Source organism: Panthera onca, chromosome B1, assembly GCF_046562875.1.
Source record: "Panthera onca isolate mPanOnc1 chromosome B1, mPanOnc1 haplotype 2, whole genome shotgun sequence".
NCBI lineage: Eukaryota > Metazoa > Chordata > Mammalia > Carnivora > Felidae > Panthera > Panthera onca.
In genome coordinates this window covers 138,367,159-138,389,777 of record NC_138342.1, presented here as the reverse complement: position 1 = coordinate 138,389,777, position 22,619 = coordinate 138,367,159, and the positions used below count along the sequence as shown (strand labels likewise).

General features: G+C 32.4%; 1 protein-coding gene across 2 annotated transcripts in view; it reads left to right on the top strand.

Annotated features, from left to right (window-relative positions):
* The window catches only part of FSTL5 (follistatin like 5), a 768,631-nt gene that overhangs the window by 648,898 nt on the left and 97,114 nt on the right, over positions 1-22,619 (top strand). For both annotated transcript variants that reach the window (XM_060653856.3, XM_060653855.3), the window contains exon 11: positions 13,446-13,472. In XM_060653856.3, the coding sequence (XP_060509839.2) occupies positions 13,446-13,472 (27 nt within the window). The remainder of the gene's footprint in view (positions 1-13,445; positions 13,473-22,619) is intronic.

Genomic DNA, 22,619 nt, shown 5'->3' with positions numbered 1-22,619 from the left:
GTATCTATGGAGAATTTTAGTAAAACATAGACTAGTCAGTGGCAATACCATGAAGAGCTGAGAACAAAATCTAGAGTTTATGATGTAATTTTAGGCAGAAGCTGCCATTCCCTTTCCATTAATGCAAGCCAAACAAAGAGGCTAATGTTTTTTGAGCAAGTACTACATTCATAATTAAGTCAGAGAAAGAGAAATATCCCAGGAGAACAAATGGTAAGAGAAACCTCAGGCTATAGTTTGAGTTGGCAAGTACAAAACAATCCTATTCAACAGGATGACTCAATTAACCAAGTGTACATGCAATGCACAGTTAACTTATCTTCTTGGAGTCATCAGGATACTTTCTTTTTTTTTTTTTTGAGTTTATTTGTTTATTTTTTGGGGGGCGATGAGTACAGGAAGGGAGAGAGAAAGAATCTCAAGCAGGCTCCACACCAGCAGCGAGCAGCCTGATGTGGGGCTAGAACTAACAAACCATGAGATCATCACTTGAGCCAAACCAAGAGTCCTGTGCTTAACCCACTGAGCCACTCAGGTGTCCCAAGATACTTTTTAACTTAATATCACACACATTTCCAAGATTAGGCTGAAATTATTTTATAAAAGTTATTGTTAGTGTCTAATTTCCCAATTAATATTTTTATATCAAAATTCCTACCTCATAATGCTGATATCTGGGTTCTCTACTATGAAATTGTACAAAAGCTAAGATATATTTAAAATACTTTGGGGAAAATGAATTCAGTTCTAGAGTTAGTCATCCTTTCGGTCCCACTACATGTGACCTTATTGTTATAGAATGGGAATGTAACAGATTGAAAATATCACATTTTAATTTTGTAACAGAGTGCTAAGCCTGGTGCCAATTGTGTCTGTGAGAAAATCCAAACAATATGAAATTCACTTTAATCAACATTTCACGGGTGTCTGGGTGGCTCAGTAGGTTAAACCTCCAACTTCGGCTCAGGTCATGATCTCATGGTCGGCAGGTTCAAGCCTCCCATCAGGCTCTGTGCTGACAGCTCAAAGCCTGGAGCCTGCTTGGGATTCTGTGTCTCCCTCTCTCTCTCTGCCCCTCCCCCACTCATGCTCTGTCTCTCTTTCTCTCTCAAAAATAAATAAACATTAAAAGAATTTACAAAAAGACTTAAAATACTTGAAGGTATTGTAAGAGACAAATTTGAGTTTATTTCAGAACTTGTCATTGGCCTGCTAAGGTTTTTAATATTTGGTCTTTGACAAAGAATGTCTTTTTTTTTTTCAATATATGAAATTTATTGTCAAATTGGTTTCCATACAACACCCAGTGCTCATCCCAAAAGGTGCCCTCCTCAATACCCATCCCCCACCCTCCCCTCCCTCCCACCCCCCATCAACCCTCAGTTTGTTCTCAGTTTTTAACAGTCTCTTATGCTTTGGCTCTCTCCCACTCTAACCTCTTTTTTTTTTTCCTTCCCCTCCCCCCATGGGTTTCTGTTAAGTTTCTCAGGATCCACATAAGAGTGAAAACATATGGTATCTGTCTTTCTCTGTATGGCTTATTTCACTTAGCATCACACTCTCCAGTTCCATCCACGTTGCTACAAAGGGCCATATTTCATTCTTTCTCATTGCCATGTAGTACTCCATTGTGTATATAAACCAAGAATGTCTTTTTTTTAACGTTCATTCATTTTTTGATAGAGAGAGACAGAGCATGAGTGGGGGAGGGGCAGAGAAGGAGACACAGAATCTGAAGCAGGCTCCAGGCTCTGAACTGACAGCACAGAAGGGGTATGTGAAATAATGTGTTTCTCAACACTGTGTACACACAAACATCATATTATTTCTCCTTATTAAAAAGCAATATATATGCTAATTATTACTGCAAGTTGCTTCACATTTGAGACACAATATAAAGTTGCTATCTTTAAAGATATGTTTAGAGAAAAATATATATGTACATATGCATATAAACATATCTGTGGTGTGTGTGCATACACGTGTGTGTCTGAGTATGTGCCAATCACTGTTGTAAGCAATTTAAAATTTTAGCTCATGGAATTTTCCTAAAATCTTTATAATATCTAATTTTTCTTGTTTCATTCAATTTCTATAGAAGTCTGTTCTTTTTTTCTTTATTGGGGGAGGGGCAGAGAGAGAGGGAGACAGAGAATCCCAAGCAGGCTCTGCACTGTAAGCTCAGAGCCCGATGCAGCGATGGAACCCATGAACAGTGAGATCATGATCTGAGCAGAAACCAAGAGTCAGACTTGAACTCAACCACTTGAGCCATCCAGGTACCCCTAGAAATCTGTTCTAGGAAGAAGTAACCCCCTGTTAATTTATGTTAATTTACCCTCTGTTGTTTTATGAGACATTATGTCATTTTCTACATGAACACTTTCTCAGATAGTGTAAAGTCCAATATTTTTTTTTCCTTTTTGTTTTGTGACTACTGGAAATTTCAGGTGCTAAATTTATGGCCTACTACAGTGGTTATTCATTTGGGTGTCTGATGCCTTTTATTGCACTGCTACTAATCTGTTTATAATATCTTTAAAGATGAGCAATTTTAACTGAATTATAAACTAAGCATTGACCCAGAATTCATAAATATCAAGATATTTAATGTATTTGAGGGTTGTAATTATAATTTTAATTAATCTCATGAAATATTTACCTAAAATCTTTATTTTATTGATAAATAATGTTTTTAAAGTAGTCAATTTCCTTCAAAGATTCCATATCTCTTATTTTACTTACTCTATATTTAAATATAATTATATTTGTGTGTTAACATATGAATGTAAATATACTAAACAGACATTTAAATATCAAATAGTGAAAAGTTCAATATATGAGAGAAGTGATAAAAGTGATAGAAATAATACTCTTATAAAAATTATTGTGCATTGCAATAGCTTTAAAGTCTACCATCTTTCATTGTTTCCTATGCATAAGGCTAATTAATATGCAAATAGTCTATTTCTCTAATTAATTTGTTTTCTCAGATGATAATAAGAGAGACTCTCTGATAGTCCTAATGATACGCTAGGATATGCTTTTATGCAAGGTTTTGTTTTGGCAGCATTTCTATTAATTTAATTTCTATAGGTATGATTATCTCGAGTTTTACCTAGGAGATATGGGATATATATAAATACATTTATTGTATATATACAACTATATAATCAAGATCTATTGAACAATTCATTATGTGCCATGTGATATTTAACAAATATTATAATCACTTTATTTTATTTTGTAATTCTCTAATTAACCATTTGGTATATTTTCTAGGTGAGAAAGTTAAAGCAAAAGAGGAAGTAACTTTGCTTGCCATATACTTGAAATGGTAGGGTATATAAGTAAGTTAGAAGGCAAAGATTTTCCCATACATACCCATAGCTAATCACCACAATTGTTTAATAATGTCATTGTTTCTTGTTTATCATGTAAAGATGACAATCAATCATTTGTGTGAAGAATTATCAAAATCAAGTCACTTCCTGACAATGGTGGGCTTAGAATTTCTCTTAAGAGAAGCTCAGGTGTTGGCAGTCTGGATGGGAGGATGTTAGCTAGAAAATTTTTCTTGAAGTTGTGTTTGTTAGTAAGCAGCCTGTTACACTAACATTGTGTGGTATCTGAGATGGTCCAAATGATCCTCCTCTGCTGTTATACACACCCTTATATAATTTTCCATTGAAATAGATCAGTTCTCTATCACATATAGAGTAGGGTGGAGGTGGAGGTATATAATTTCTGGAGCCAGTTCAAAAAGGGCATTTGGGCTTCTGCCTTGCTCTCTTGGATCACTCACTCAGTTGGAGGAAGCCAACTGTCAGTATGTGAGGACATGTAAGCAGCCTTGGGGAGAGTCGCATAAGTGGTGAATTGAGGCTTTCTGCCAACAGCTAGCACAAAATTGCCAGCCATGTAAGTGAGCCACCCAGAAGTGGATCTTCCAATCTAAGTCAAGCTTTCAGACGACTAGAGCCTCATGAGATATCCCAAATCAGAACTCTCTTAGACAAGTCTCCACCACAGATACCATAAATGTGTTGTTGTTGTTGTTGTTGTGGTTGTTGTTGTTTTAAGCCACTAAGTCTGAGATAATTTTTTAACACATCATGTGATAACTACTATAGATATAAGCTTACTTGATTTGGCATTGGAAGGAAAGATGGATATAGTTTTTTTTGTTGTTGTTGTTAAGTGTATTTATTTATTTATCTAAGTAATCTCTACATCCAACTTGGGGCTCGAACTCAGGACCTCGAGATCAAGAGTCACAGGCTCTTCTGACTGAGCCAGCCATGTGCCCTAGAAATATGGATATAATTTTTATTTGTTTTGTGTCGTGGCTTTAATCTTTTGACAGGGGAACAGTTCTTACATTGCCTTGGTTTCAATCAGACTACTTGGTTGCCAGAGTAAGTTCTATTTGGTTAAGTATAGGTTATTTTTAAAGTGATGTGATTGTTAAACTGGCAATGTGAAGCAATGAGGGATGTATCCATATTCAAAATCCAGAAACTGATATCCTAGACACCTGCTGACTCTCTTCCTCTCCCATGGGAGAGTCCCACTCTGAGTTCTCTTCAGTCTCACAAATTATCAGGGGCTCTGAATCTACATAATGGTGCCTTTTGCTCTGCATTCTTATAATTCTGGTTCTCTGTGTTCTTCATTTTTTAACATGATTTCTTGATTCAAATTAGTCCTGAAAAGAATCTGATCATCTCATTTCATCAGCTTATATAAATTAAGACCATAGATTCCTGGCCAGTTTCTGAGTCATATTCCCCAATGTAAGTTGGACACTATATAGCCTACTTAGTTAATGTGAGACACTAGGTTGGGAAGCTGTGTAGTCAGTGGGGAGAATCATCTTCAATCAGTGCCCAGCAAGTGACAGTTTTACTTAAAAGTGGCTTTGAATTTGGCACATGGCAGGCAATGTACTTGACATATCTTACATAGCTTTCCTTCCTAAAAATAGTATATTTTAAATGTCTCATTTCATTCTCCATATGCACTTTCAAAGAAATTCCAGCTTACCATAATACTAACTATACATTTTTAGATACATTAAATTTTTATCTACATTTTCTTTTAACGTTACCCTTTTTCGTTTGCCTTCTGAAGTTAAGGCAATTTCTTAAATGCAAAAGGAGAAGCAGTCAATAAGACATCTAACTAAAATACTATCTTTCCGTAAATGCAGTTTATAAAAATATGTTTTCCACTGATGAAAACCTTACACTTTCAAAGACAAAGACGAACAAAAACTTATTTAATGAAAAGCCAACCAGTTTACATATGAGTAGCCAAGCAAAATTAGCTGTTTAGTACTATGATATGCTGCTATGTAGTTAATCACCTTATTACTATTACTTATATAATATTCAAATCTCCCACACATATTTCCACAAACAGGTAGCATATTTAATATGAGATTCATCACTTTGAATATAATTGCAAGTCGCTAATATAAAATGAGGCAATTTATTTAAAAAAGGCATTGGGGCACCTGGGTGGCTCAGTCAGTTAAGCATCCAAATAAGCATCCAAATAAGCTCCAAATAAGTGAAGCATCCAAATAAGCTCAGGTTATGATCTCACGGTTTGTGGATTAGTGTCAGGCACGGTGCTGACGGTGCAGAGCTTGCTTGGGATTCTCATTCTCTCCCCTCTGTCCCTCCTCCACTTGTGCTTTCTCTCTCTCTCAAAATAAATAAACTTAAAAAAATTTTAAAAAGGTATTAATAAATGATTCTGTTACTAGTGTTCAAGCATCTCTTCCATTGAACCACATTTTCATTATAAGACATATGCTATCTTCAGAAAGAGTTTTGCATTTCATTTAAGTTATGAATAAGTGTTTAATTGCTTGGTGTCTGTAACTTTGAGGGTTTTTTGTTCAATTATAAATAAAATATTTCAGAACTGAAATTTACTTATGCTATATTAAGGGATGCATTAGATGTTTTATAGGATTCTATAAATACAGGAACAAAAAATTAAGCCCAGACTGTTGGTTCTACAGGGAAAAAAAAAAAAAGATTGTTTAAAAGAGAACTAGGGGCAAATTAAGTGAAGAATTCTGGTAAGGGTATTACTGTCATATTTAACATATGGGTAAAAATGAAGAAATTTAAAATGACCTGATGTTTGGAATGTGAGTTTAATATGATACAAGCATGTCATGGATGACCTTGTGTGCTATGCTAAGGACTTTGAGTACACACACATGCACACACACACACACACACACACACTCATACACACACGAATATGCATTATGTTTTTAAGCAAATAAATGGCATGATCAAGCCTGCATTTACTATAGGTAGCTGTTTTTATTGTGTGAAAGAGAAATTAATATGGAAAAACAAAGCCATTCCAATATGCATGCAGCTGTTAAAATATAAAACATAGAAAAGTAACATCCCAATAGAAATAATAGGTTAAAGGCATAAATAGAAGAAAATTTTCTTAAATATTTGCAAACATACTCAACATAGCTTATAATCAAAGTATTACATATTATATATAACATACATATGTTATATATACACATGTATCATATAACATATATTCATATTTGGTGAGCTTGTGCATATGTACACATACACATACATACAGTCTTAGTCTTCCTTGAGTGTGGAGGGGTGAATACTTGCATAGACTGCGTTTGGTGCTGATAACAACCATCTGGCAATTAACTTGACAGCATGCGTCAATGGCTTTAAATATCCCCATACCTCTTGTAGAAATGCATACTAATGGAGTAACTGCATAGAAGGATGGTCATCACAGTGAAAACACATCCATGCACACATACACACACACATATGCGTATCAATGTATACATACATGCATCTTTTTGACTAAGTCAATGATACTTACTGAACCTTATAACTTAAATTAGCTTCTGGTCTATGTACTAAGTTAGGATTATTGAATAATGAGCAATAGTGTTTTTTAAAGGAAGAAATCCATATGAAGGAATAGTGTATAATGATTAAAACCTTATATGTTTGAAGTCTAGGGTAGACATATGATAGATTAATATAGAGGATTTAAAATTATTTTTATATGTTGCATATTTACTGATAGTATCAGAAACACCCCCAATTCATGCACATTTATATAAAGATCAGAAAAATAATGAAAAGACATCTAGGGAAAAGAGACTTGGTTATTATATCCCTGTAATTGAGTTTAAAGTATTTTTTTAATTTAATGTGCATTCCAACTTGATACAATAACATGGAATATGTTCTAAATACACAATACCAATATATGCAAATTTTAAATTAAGTAATTGCAGAATAAATTCTATCTATAAACATTCATTCTCTTGAATTAAGAATAATATAGCTTTACATCTAGCATATCTTTAGTGAAGGTTACACTTGATTTGCTATACTTTTTATATTTTAATAAGTCATTGAGTTTTTATTTAAATTCCAGTTAACTAACGTACAGTGTAATATTAATTTCAGGTGTAGAATTTAGTGATTCATTGATATGTTATGCTTTGGGCTATTGTAAAAAGATCTCTTTTGCATTTTCTTTTTTTAAAGTTTATTTATTTTGAGAGAGAGAGTGGGGGAGAGGCAGAGAAAGGAAGAGAGAGAAAATCGTAAGCAGGTTCCCCTCATCAGTGCAGAGCCAGATGCAGGGCTCAAACTCATGAACCGTGAGATTATGACCTGAGCCAAAATCGAGAATCAGATGCTTAACCTACTGAGCCACCCAGGCACCTCTCTTTTGTGTTTTCTAATTCTTCCATAGCATAGGTTTTGGGTTATTTATCTTGTGTCTTGTCACCAAATTGAATCATCTTGCTAACTTTATGTGTACTTTGAATTCAATGTTTTGGGATTAATTTTATCTTCAAATTTTGATTATTTAATTCTCTAATTTGCACTACTAATGCAATTTATATTTGTTTCTTGACTTAATGAATTGTCTAATGAATTCACAAAAAAACTAATTTCTAATGAAAATTACAAATCACTATTTAGACTCTCAACTTGTTATCCTGATATTTTGTTAAATTTTTATTAATATAAAATATGTCTAATTTTCTTTTTTATTAAGTATAGATAATAGCAATTTAGTTAATTCTATTGTATTTACATTCTCCTTTATTTTTATTTTATTGAAGTATAATTAATGTACAATATTATATTAGTTTCAGGTATATAACATATTGATTTGACACTCTATACATCAATGCTCATTCATCACGATTAATGTGGTCACCATAAAACATTTTTGCAATATTATTGACTATATTCCTTGTTCTGTACTTTTCATCTCTGTGACTTACTTATTTTATAAGTGGACGTTTTCACTTCTTAATCGTCTTTATCTTGTTATCTTCTTATCTGTAGTTATGTATCTGTTTGTTTTTGTTTATGTTTTAGATTCTATGTGTCAGTGAAATCATGTGGTATTTGTTTTTCTTTGTCTGACTTATTTCACTTAGTGTAATACCCCCTATATATAGTTTGCTCAGTCACTAAGAGTGTTTAGACTATACTTGGTAATAGGTGGCACACTCTATCAGATTATATTTATTTAGTTATATTGCATTAATTATTCTCACTTTATATTACTAATATATTACATTAAATTAATTAATTTCTTAAATAAATACCTACCAATATAGTCTTTCATTCCAAGAGGATTCCTGTCTATGATCAAACTTTAATTTATTTTTATTTGTTTTTTAAAATTTTTAATGTTTATTTTTGAGAAAGAGAGATTGTGAGTGAGGGAAGGGGCAGAGAGAGAGGGGAGACACAGAATCCAAAGCAGGTTCCAGGCTCTGAGCTGTCAGCACAGAGCTCAGTGCGGGGCTTGAACTCATGAGCCACGGGATCATGAACCTGAGCTGAAGTCAGATGCCGAACTGACTGAGCCACCCAGGCTCACTTATGATCAAATTTTTAATATCCTGATTAGTTTTGATTGCATTTTATAAATAATTTTTTGTCATTAGTGAAATTGTCCTATAATTCCCTTTGCTTTGTTACCATTATCAGATATTGGTATCTCTTTTGCTGACTTTATAAAATAAATGAAATGTTTCCATCTTGGTTGATACTCTAAAAACATTTAAGGGACCCCTGAGTAGCTCAGTTGGTTGAGTGTCCAACTCTTAATTTCAGCTCAGGTCATGATCTCACAGTTCACGTGGTCGCATGGGGTGTGGGGTTCTGCGCTGACAGTGCAGAGCCTGCTTTGGATTCTCTCTTCCTCTCTCTGCCCCTCCCCCACTCTCTCTCTCCTTCTCAAAATAAACAAATAAACATTTAAAAATATTGCAATTTTGGGTGCCTGGGTGGCTCAGTCTGTTAAGCGTCTGACTCTTGGTTTTGCCTCAGGTCATAATATCATAGCTTCATGGGTTTGAGACCTGCACTGGCAGTGTGGAGCCTGCTTGGGATTCTCTCTCTCCCTCTCTCTGATCTCTCCCACTTTCGCTGTCTCTGTCTCTCTCAAAATAAGTAAATAAAAACTTTAAAAAAAATGTTTCATGTTAGTACCACGGTTATTTTTATTCCATATTTTTCTTCATTTTCAGTTTGGATATTTATATTTCCTTGGATTTTTTTTTTAATTTTTATTAGTGTTTTATTTATTTTTGAGACAGAGAGAGACAGAGCATGAGCAGGGGAGGGTCAGAGAGAGAGGGAGACACAGAATCCGAAACAGGCTCCAGGCTCTGAGCTGTCAGCCCAGAGCCCGATGCGGGGCTCAAACTCACGGACCGCGAGATCATGACCTGAGCCGAAGTCAGACGCCCAACCGACTGAGCCACTCAGGCTCCCCTCCTTGGATTTTTTTTTAAGTGAAATCCAGATTATCAAATTTATTAGCAAGAAATTCTACATTAAAGTGATGAATCACCAAATTGCGCTCCTGAAACTAATATTACACTATTATATTAACTACTAGAATTTAATTAAAAACTTGAAACTACAAAAAAATTCTACCATATTTTAAAATCATAACTATAGTCATTCCTACTTTCTTCCTTGTCTCCATATTTCTCTTCCTTTTTTCTTCCTCCTGCTTCTGCTTCCAATTCTGCTTTCTCTCTCTCTCTCTTCCCCCTCTCTGTTTGGCTCAATAATGAATCAATTAAGTCTATGTATTACGTTTTGGCCAAAACTCTTTGGGTCCATATATCGAATACTCATCTTTGTTGTCTTATATGAATTGTAATTATATTTGATTTTTTAAAAAGTAATAATTTATTGAAGAATTTTGTGTGTTTAAACACCTCTCATAGATTTTCAGGGCACCTGGATGGCCCAGTCGGTTGAGCATCCAACTCTTGATTTCAGCTCAGGTCATGATCCCAGCGTTGTGGGATCAATCCCTGTGTTGGGCTCTGTGATGAGCATGGATTCTACTTAAGATTCTCTATCTCCCTTTGCTTCTCTGCTCCTCTCCCCCACTCATGTGCTCTCTCTCTCTCTTTCTCTGAAATAAAATAAAATAAAATATATTTAAACACCTCTCATAGATTATCATATTTTCTTTATTATTGTCTGAAAATATCTAAATGATTTATGCTGACTGGAATATATCTACAAAACAGAGACTTTTTATTTTCTAGTTTAGTTTGTGAGCACTCTTGAAAATATTTTCCAGAAAGCCTGAAAAAAATACTTCTGTTTGTATAATACAACATTCAGTTTGTATAGTATGATAGTTATTATAAAAATACTAATTCAGTTTTAATAATTATATTATTGAAACTTTGTCTTTTTCTCTTAATTTTTCAAACACTGCAAGTGAAGAGTTATAGAAATAGAATATAATTGTGGATTTATCAATTTTGTATCCAATCCTAATAGCTTTTGCTTTATATTTTAATTGTATGTTTTTAGTTTACATAATTTTAGGTTCAGCATGCAGTGCCTTGAATTTTGCCTTGTTTGATGTTAATATCACAAACCATGTATTTTTGGTACTTTCTCATAAATGATTTCCTATTTTAAAAAATATCTGTCCTTAGCCCTTTAAAATAGCAGTACTTTGGTATACCACTAGAATTTGTGCAGGCTTTTTCCAGTATCTGGAAAACCTACCCTTAAATACTCACTCGGTTCACTTTTATTTATCTTGTATACTACACCTTCAATATTTCACTATGCTTAATCCACCTGTTGAAAGCATTCACAGCAATGTTCTTCTCTTTTATAACACATTAAATCTGTAATTTAATTTTTTTTTCTCAATTAGAACATCAGCTCTATTAACAGAGAGACTAGGCCTGTTCTAATTTGTGTCCTATATCACTGAACACAATGTCTGACACATGCTAGGCACTCAGTCAGTACTCACTGAGAGAATGAATGGAGATAGGAGGAAATGTGTCTAGTCACCCCCCCCTTTTTTTAATAAACAAACAAAAAAAACCCACCCATACAAAGATAAGTCTAATCATGGCTCAGCCTTGCCTGAGCCTACAGAAGAAAATTTATTATCTGCTGCATGGTGTACAAAAGACTTTGTTCATCTACTCATGGAAAAATTCTCCGGCCTCATCTTCTTTTGTGCTTCAAATAGACTCAGTTACTTAAATTTCTCTGAATACAGTAGTTAGTTCTCTCTTATGGGGGGGATATGTTCCAAGACCTCCAGCAGATGCCTGAAACCCCTTATAGCACTGTACCCTAGGTGCACTGTGTTTTCTTATCTGTACATACCTATGATAAAATTTAATTTAGAAATCAGGCACACCAAAAGGTTAGCAATAATAACAAAATAATTTTAATGATGTACTGTAACAAAAGTTGTGGAAATGTGGTTTCTCCCTATCTGTCTCTCTCTTAAAATATCTGTTTGCACCACACTCGCCATCCTTCTTCTTGTGATGATGTGAGATGATAGAATGCCTATGTGATGAGAGGAAGTGAGGTGAATGACATAGATAGACACTGAGACTACCACTGATATTCTGATGGTACTTCCGGAGCAGGATCATCTACTTCCAGACCGAGGTTAACTGCTGGTAACTGAGGTCTGTGTCCTCTCCTCACAAATAGGATCTATCATTTTCATATTCATTTCAAGAACACTGTAGACAACAAGAATAGCACCACAAAATGTCCTGAAGGGAAGCATATAGCATGCATTCAGATTTGGATAAATAATCATAAAGAATTAAAAATGCCAAGAATTACAAAAAAAGCTTACTTTACACAAATTTATTTTTAAAAAATACAGCAGGTTTTGAAAACTGGATGACTTGGGCCGTCAGCATCTGTCTAAGAGTGCTGGACTACCGTGTTGGCTCTGCTGCATTCATAAAGGGCTTCCGTTAAAAAAAAAAGTGCTTTAATATGGCTAAAATATTCAGGGAATATTTAATTGTGCATGAGATTTTACATCAGTCACACTTTCTTTTGACATCTTATTTTGCTTAGAAAGCATAAAATTTGGGCAACATTGAATTGGTAATGGAGGCAGACATTTCTCTGAGAATATTTCTAATTGGTATTTATTTCATTATTTCTATCTCAATATTTTAACTCTATTGATTTAATCTCGGTATAATATTTAATAAAACTATTTTCCAAAAACAATTTAATCTGAACCATTATTGTGCACTGAACTAAGTAAGATATAGTTAGAAATACAGTAAAACCTTGGGTTACCAGTAACTTGTTCTGTCAGTGTTCTCCAAGACGAGCAAACATTTCTAACACATTTTAACTTGATAAATGAGCAATGTTTTGCAATATGAATATTATGCAATGCTGAAAGTCACATGATCGCAGATGAGTCAATGGGTCTTGAAATTTGTTTTGATATAAAAGTGCTTTGAATTACAAGCATGTTTGTGGAACGAATTATGCTTGCAAACCAAGGTTTTACTGCATTTAATTCTGTTTGGTTTAAAAAGTGAAAGCATGCTACTTAAAAATAGGCTACTGCTATGTTCAAAACCTTTAATTACAAGAATTCTTCTTGCTCAGGAATATTGCATATTATGTAGTTATATTACATATTGTGATTATTGAGAATTTTTAAAATACATTTTTTTTCAGTTAGCAACTTTTAACTATACTGTCTTTAGTAAATAGTTTTAACTACCAATATTTGTTCTAAAGATGTATTTCAATAACATTAACCTAACTATCCCATTCTTTCCAGTGATGCATAAAATGTTTTTTGTTTATTAGCAACATCTTTATTACAAAGAAGAATCGACAATTTCAATAAATGAAAAGAGCATTATTAGCTAGTACCAGCATTTTACTGTTTTGTTAATTCGAAGTAGTTTGTTGAATTCAACATCACTTTTATGTACATGTTCTATCTTAGAGATTGTGACCTCTTTAATAGTTATTTATATTAGTATGCAATTGAACCTCTATTTACTTATTTTTCTTTCTCTCCTTTTTCTTTTTAACATGCTGCAGTAGCTAACATATTATGGAGAGAAGAAGGTACTAAATTCCATTATTTTTATATTGTGATTATTTTGTTTAATTTTTAGTAGATTTATTGACTATGTTTTAGTAATGACCTTATTCATTTTTATGTTGACTCAATATTTTCATTTGACTATAAATCAATATTATTTTGTGAAACTGTTACCATTAAAATATTTATTACTCTTCATCAGCTTGATTTATTATCGCTATATAACCAGAGAGGTACATTATAATATATTGAAATGATTTTAAGAGTTTAAAATTATGTCAAAAAATAAAGGCAAACTTAAACATTAACTTCCATAATAAACCCTGATTTCGATTAGAAAAAGAAAAATTATAAAAACTATTACCTTATCAAGGAAATGTAATAAATTATTTAAGAAAATGGATGATAAACTTGAAGGATCTAGATTCAAATCTAGATTCCACTACCATATAATCGAGGGCCCCTTAATGTCCCAATTTTCTCATCTCAAATATAAGGATAGTTGTTAATACTCAGTAGGGTTATTACCAGTTCCTTAAACATAGTCTATACTGAATAAGCAGTTTCCACTTCTATTTATTATTGTTATTTTTTTTCTTATTCATAAAAACCAGGGAGAATGCATTTGGCCAGGTACTCATGTGCTTTACTTAAATTCTTAGGAGAAAAATGTAGTAAGTCATCATTAGAGTTCTGGTAAGCAATGACCAAAATATTGCCTCACACTTGATCCTATACAAACTTTTTCTTCCCTCATTATAATGGGCTTCCTAAATGAATTGGAGTCATTGCCACCTGCGAGGGCTGTGTCTCATAAGCTTCAAGTAATTTGAGAGTTGAAGCATCTCAGTTTTGTTCTCAATGATGAGGCATACCACCATTTCCCCCTGTTGGTATTTGTTGCTTCTCAAATCTTTTGTATGGGCTTCTTCAAAGTCTGGTTTTCTTTTTTTTCTATTTTTTCTTTTTTTAACATTTATTTATTTTTGAGACAGAGAGAGATAGAGCATGAATGGGGGAGGGTCAGAGAGAGGGAGACACAGAATCCGAAACAGGCTCCGGGCTCTGAGCTGTCAGCACAGGGGCCCGATGCGGGGCTCAAACTCACGGACCGCGAGATCGTGACCTGAGCCGAAGTCGGCACTCAACCAACTGAGCCACCCAGGCGCCCCCAAAGTCTGGTTTTCTAAAGAGGTTCTAGTGTAACTATACCTTCTCATTTTATTCCATTTAGGTAGTTCACAGCTGAACATACAAATGTAATCATTGTTGAAACTAGCGTTAACATGTCTGTTAAACATTTCTTTATATTCTCTTCCCTCTTGAGATCATATAATATATCTCCTGAAATTTTAAAAATTGATTTCATGTTATCGAAATGCAAGGAACAAAACTTAAGTAGTCAGAGATCAGGTAGCACAGATCTGACTTTTGCTGGTTAATTGCTGGTAAAAACTGGATGTATTATTTTACTTCTCTGAGCCAGATTTTCTAACATATTGCTTGAAATACAGTTGTCACTCCCCTTGCAAATTTGTGATATATGAATGCCCTCAAAGTATGTGAAACAATGCTTTCTTATAATTTGACTATGATAACAATCGTGAACATGATTATTTTATGATTTGAATATGAAATAATAATATGATATTTTTCAGGCTACCCTTAAAATTATAGGAGACCTCCAGATTAATTAAAATGACCCTGAGATTCATTATATGAAACCATTTTTATCTATTTAAAATTTTCCTCTGTTAGTTTTTTAAAATGTATAGTCTCGATAATTATTTTCCATCAACCAGTGATTTGCTTACTTTTCATAACTTTGTTTGACAGAGAATATATCTTGAGGAGTAATAGCCATTTAGTCTATTTCGCAGATAATTTGAAGACCTGTATAAGTAAATGTCTTTGGGTAAAGTTTTTAAAATCTTTTATTTCATGTGCAATTATCATCAGAGTCTTTTGTTGTTTCTTAGAATAAACAAGATTTAACATAGTATATTTGAGAAAACAATATGCCTGATTTAGATTCATAGTCATCTGTAAATTATTTTTTACAATGCTGCAGTTATTGGCAAGGCATTACAATTAGAAATGATTGCATATAATAATAGTAATGGTGGCCAGCTTGAGAAATCACTGAATACTAACAGTATGTACAATTATTTCATAAAAAGTAATTAAAGTAACAGCCAACTGAAGCTTCCAAATTAATTTTTCTACTTTTATTTTTAAAGGATCAAAAATAACAAATATGAACTACATAACTCTGAGAGCCATTTTTATTTCCACATGTAGTAATGCTCCTTGTTTGTATGCTTGTGTCATTGTCGTGGCCAAGAGAAATTTACCCAAGAGAAAACCAGCTGGGGAATTCCAGTTTCTGGCATTTTAAGATTAATATTGAAAAGAGTTAAAAATGATAAACCTCTCATAATGTCATTTTACTTCTAGGCAAGTATTAAAACTATAAAATTTTATAACTGAAAAATTATTTTTTTAAACATTAACATCAGAATCTAGCTTAGCCAGGGTTTTGTAATCTGAATTGATTTTACTGAATTTAATGTGTATTATCATACTAATTACACAGATATTTAAGCTTGAAGCACAGCGTCCTCTACTTCTATGGGTTCTTCCACTCCTTTTCTAGCCATCATTGTGGCTTGCAGGAGTGCAGGAAGACATTATTAAGAGAGGAAATATCCACCTCATTTAATGACAAATATTTTAAAGAGCCTATTAAATGTAAAGCACTTTGAAAATACTGGAAATATAAAGACTGGAATATTTTCCCTAAAGAGAATTTCAGTCTAGTAAGTTAAAGTCTAAGTCATTCTTGTTGATAACTGACTTTATGATGTGATTTGAAAATATACATTAAAAGATCGACTGGTTTTCTTCCACAACATTTTTATGATCTTGTAATAAAATGTAATCTAATAAATTGTATATTAATATTTGTTTGTAAACAACAATTTAGGAATATATTATATGGTCTAACTTAATAATATGTGTTTTGGTTTGTATAAGCGCTGAATTAAAGGAAATTAAGCCATTTTATTCACTGATGAATTAATCTTAACTTTTAAATATGCTAATTTCAAGCGCCTAACACAGATGTAAGGTGGCTCGTTATATAGGATAGCATTTCCTAAATTTGTTAGAACATGGAATTATTTTGATGAATATCTATAGGATCAATATTGAATAAAGGCTACTTTGGGATATAGTGGATTTACATGACATCTAATGATTTGAAAGTCAAAAATATAACTTCTATGTTATTAAAGATTGTCCCTTCTAATCTTTGTAAATATTTATGAATCTACTCAAACAACAATATGGAAATGATTGAAACAAATCAATATAATTAACACCTACCGACACAAGATACAAATAGAAAGTTGCAGGGAAATCTTACAAAAAGCTTACATGTTACGCCATGATCTGATCACAAAGCTTTGTGATCTGTAATGTCACCAAACTGGGGAAAAAGAGATATGGCAAACAGGTCAGTTTTTAACTTCTTCAGCCTGAAATTATTCTTGTTTCATTGGCCTAACTACTATGCATTGTAAGGGAGTTTGAAAAATATAGACTAATATATACCAACTTTGTGAGTTCCATAAGCTTCTCATATATTTTTAGAGAAAAAAAAATGCTAAGGTTCTCAAGACCAGATTGCTGCCTCACAGTAATATTGAGAAGTTATTTAAAATTAAAAAGGATTTTCAGAGCATAAAATTCTAAATTCATGAAACTTAGAAAGTTACAGCATTGTGGAGAGGTAGAGACCATGCCTTCTAACGGTCAGTACACGATGCCAATTAAACCATGATCAAGCTCTCGATATTTTCATTAACCAGTTCTCTACCCTTGCTTTAAATACTGACATCAACCTGGCCTTTTGTGTATTTTAAATTATTTCATTAAAAAGTTTTCACATCACAATTGTGATCTGACAAGAGATATCCATTTGCAGATGTATGTGTATATACATATACATATTTATGTATGCTAAATGTGTATATATATACATACATACTCATGGGTGTATATACAAAGATACACATAATTCCAACTAATATTAATTATATGACAAAAATACTCTATTATAACCTTTGCTATGTTAATCATTAAATATGATATTAATCATGCAGATTTGTATTCAGCTTTTTCAGCATATCTTTGGAAGTTCAGGAAATGGTATACTGACTCAAAAGGACTGGTTTTACATAATGTCACTCTGACCAATCAAATAGTACCCACTTGCGAATTAATAGTGCCCAGTGCCCAGTAAAGAGCATGACCACTTGCAAAAAACTTTCTAGCGAGAATGAAAGTAAGTTTTCATTACTTACTTATTTTGAGAGAGAAAGAGGGAGTGCATGTACGTGCAGGGGAGGAGGGGAGGAGCTTTGAGTGTGAAAAAGTTTTTAACTCCAGAGACAAAGATATAAAACGGGAACATTCGTGAACCAAAACCTTTCCCTGCTAAGTTATTCAAGGTGAGACATGCAATATGGACTATCTATCTATTCTTGCTTATATTTTTCTTTAGCTAAAAAAGATATTTTTTTCTATATTTCAAAAAAAATAAGCTCAGCATCTTTATAAGGTGAAAATAATAATATCAACCAATGAAGGACTTTATAACACTAAAACTTATTGAATTATCTTTTGATTGGTTACCAAATCACTGCATCATATGATTATAATTTGCTCTTGACTATAATTTGAATGTTAAAGCAGTGGCAATTTAAACAGAGAACGACAAACATCACCACAAAATAGCTTTTATTACTATCTTTTGCCATCGTTATCCATCCAATAATTACAAATTATCCACATTTTATTGTTGATATAAATTACGTAACATATACGCTATATATAAGAAATGATCCAATTATATTATCTTGGTACATGGTTATTCTTCAGCAGATAGCCTCAAGAGACAGCAATGTGCATTATATCCACTTTTTTCTCAGTCTATTTCATGTATTTAAAGGTGCAGTATTGACTAGAAATTCCTCTAGGAAATACTTCCTTTTTACAAGACTGCAAGTAATTCTTGCTTACGTCCTTTCTCTGTATAGAAAGAAAAACAAAGCAAAAAGAAAGCTCACAAGGAACAAACAAATTATGGATCACTTTCTAGAGCCTCTATACTCCATTAGATTAACAATCGACCTGGAAAAGACAAAGTACATGTGTCTGTCTTCACCAGGGGATGAAAAAAGAAACAACAGGCTGCGCATATTGCAAATCTTTACTGTGACTAGAGTGGTGAAGCTTTTACTGAAGCCAGGAACTTTTGTAATATACTGCAATACAACGCATTCATGAAGAAAGAATTGTAATTGAAACCTAAATGGTTATTAAACTTTTTTTTCAGACTCAGAACCCCTTTGCTCTCTTCAATATTATTGAGAACTCAAAAGCTTGATTTTATGGGGTTACTACTATCCACTTATATTCACCATACTAGAAATTAAAACTGAGAAAAGTAAAAGATGTTTATTTATTAATTTATTGAAATAAACCATAATAAATTCCTTATATGTACCCATAACTAAAACTGTTTTAAAGCTATATTTTTAAAGCTACATTAGAAAAATGAAGAGATTCACGTTGTTTTGCATTTTGCAAATTCTTCTCATGTCTGGCTCAATAGAAGATGCTGGATTCATATATTCTGCTTCTGCGTTGAATTGTTGTGATATCACTCATTATATCACATGTCATGTAGCCCCTTGAAAACTACCCTCTATATTTGGAAGAATCTAATGTGTGAGAATGGAAGAGAAAAATGCAAATGACACCTAAGTATCATTATGAAAATAGTTTTGAATTTGTAGACCCCCTGAAAGGATCAACTTCAAGAATTCCTACTAGAAAATGCAGTTGAGTTTTAGCAGGCTCATGGATCCATAGAATTTGATAACATAGAAAACTGAAATGTAGCAGTATATTTCACAGTGTAGATTTGATGAAAACATGAGAACAGAAATCAAAATCTGGTTATATACCATTTTACAATTTTTGTCTACTAATTTTTAAAAGAAGAGATAATGTCAGTCATAAAAATAGCAACAGTACCATTTTTTTTTTCAAAATTTACCATGCACCAGTCACTGCTAAATGTTTTACATTCTCCATTTAATCTAATTCTTATAATAGCTGTATGACATAAGTATAATACTTATCTCCAAGCTTGAGATAGAGAATTTCTCACATAGTCTGAGTAACTTTCCCATGGTACAACACTTAGCTCTATTGCCATGATTGATCTTTGAAATGTGTGAACCCAGAAAATGGAGTTTATCTCTCTTTGTTACTGTCTCTCATCTAAACAACAACAACAAAAAGAAGTTTGGTCATGACAACTTAATAATTATAGTGAACATACACAAATATATTATTATTTTCTTTATAAATAAAGCTAATGAATGCTCTAAATGCAAATCTGTGTCTTTAACTACCAACATCTCCATTATTGGGTATTTTTTATTATTCTGTGCCCAGTATAATCATAATAAGTGTTTATATGTATAATATTATAGCAGTAAATTTAAAAATAAACACATCTGTATCACATATTCAGATAATAAATTCTGCTGCTAAAACCTACAGAAAACTTAGTTTAAAATATTTCTCTAACCAGAAAAAGAAAAAGGAAAACACATCTCTTGTGAGTGTAGAGAAGAGTAACTCATAGATGGCTCTAAAGGTATACATAAAATTTTAATTGATAGCAGGAGAGTGATTAAAAACTACTCGTTTTATAATTATTATTTTAGCTAACATATATGGTATTTTGCTGGCATTACTATTCATAAACACTGAAAAGTTATATTTCCATTGAAAATAAAAAATTCAAGAACAAACTAAACTTTGCATAATGAAATCTGTATTTCTTCAATAGCTTGTAACCTGGGAAGCAGCTGTTTTTGTAACAACACTGAATGTGTTATTTATATTTTAAAAAGTAAGAAAATAGACTTGAGATTTGAACAAGTGATTTGGATGGATTAAGTGGGTTTTAGAGGAAAATACATCTTAGAAACTTCATCAGTGCAACAATTCAGCAAAATTCCACTGACTGCATTGTATACAGAATATGGTAAATGACATAATGAAAGATTCCATTTGAGTCAGGGCAGAGAGATTTCATGAAACTTTGCACTCTGGACTTAGAGTATTTTTCATATTCAAACACATTCAAATTCCTGATTCTGGACCAGAATTTTGCAGTAGCTGAAGGAAGGGAGAGTCATAGTCATTAAACATTTTGGGAGCTTTATAATAATCATGAAACATAGTTAACTGACACAACTAAAAATTAGACACCACATGACTACATGATTATGTTTACAAGTTTCAACAACCAAAAAAATTGATAGTCACCAACATGTAGTTCACGTCAATCCTATGTTAATGCTTACATGGAAGCTTGCTGATATGAATCAATTGTTTTGGCATAAAATCAAACTTTTTAAAAGTTTTATCCTTTGGGCATAGAATTTATATTCATCTGTGTATAAACATAATTATAAATAAGAGCTAACAACTACTAAATTTTATTTTCTGAAAAATATTAAGTTTAAAATTATTAGAAATCATGAAAAAATTAAATTTTATGAAAATTTATGAATTAAATTCTATGAAAAATATGACTTGAATTTAGTTTTTGCTACTTCTGCTACTGTTCAGAAATATTCCAACATACTGTAGTGCTCTCTGGAATTATAATACATAATAACTGATAAAGATTGCATCATTTTAAAATAGGAGTACTATGAAATATTTATAAAGCAATAAGATGTGTGAAAATTATCTGGAGTCACTTAAAATGCATAACTGTACTATATAGAAATGATTTCATGTGTTAAAAGAAAATTATAACCACTATGTATAAACACCAATAAAGTCATAATCGTACTTGAATATATTTTCCTCTAAATCATAAGAATAGATGGATATGTGGCTGGATGGACAAAATTGGTGATCCTTTTATTAACTAGGAACATATTAGATAAGAATAAATGTGGCTTAAGTTGAATAAACAAATATTTTTATGAATCAATACACTTTTATTATGATCCTTAGGCTTGACTTAAAAAACCTTGCAGGTGTTATCAATCAAAATGAAATGATACTTGGGGAAATTTTTTTGTATTTAAATAAATTTTTTTCTTTATAAATATTTTTAGAATTTAAACATTTAAAACAATAATGGTTTGGCTTTTCAAACTACTGAGATTTGAATATCATTACTTATCTTTTAAAGAGGTCATGCTATCATTGAATTGTGCATGCTATAGTTAGATTGAATACATACAATTGTGCAAAATAGTACAGCCAGAGAGGGAGCTACTCAGGTGAAGATCAGAAGAAAAAGAACTATATGTGCTAAGGACTGGCCATGTTGGAACAAAGCAGAAGCAGAGGAAACAGAGAACAGGTGTGCAGGAGTATGTGAAAGCCTCCCACATGCAGGCATCAGTTAACCTTACCCACATTCCCGGTGTCTGATTTGTAGCATCCTGCACCTATCAGGAATGGATCAGTAAAGTGAGATGAATTTCTGAGATATCAAATACCCAAATCTGTGGTGTGAATAAATTAAAAGTATGATTTCAATCATTTACTGAAATTTTCCTAAGAGCGTAAATTAATACAAGTTTTAAAGTATGGAAATGGATCCCAAACTTGGCCAGTGTAAAAACTGAAATCTAAGGCCTCATATATGATTATATTTACAAAAATTACTTTAGGAAAAAATATATTTTCTCCAATCTGGAAGACTTGGTCTTTTTCTTTCTAAAAGTCTTTATGTAAACAAAACTTCTACAAAGAATGAAATTTTATTTTCCCTAGGGAACTCTAATAATTATATACAATAAATATAATTCTTCAAAAACTATTTTTATTTTTTAATCAACACCTATTAAGTGGGGAAGGTGTCAGACATAATCTATATGTCAAAGAGTTTATAATTTCCATTTCTATGTGAAACATTTATTGAATTATACTAAAGAAATCACTGAATTGCAGATTAGAGACCATAAAGAATGTTGCATAATATCACAAAGTTGCTTTGGTATAAGGTAAAGGATTCATATGGTTTGCTTTATTAACATTATACAACTTTACAAATCGAT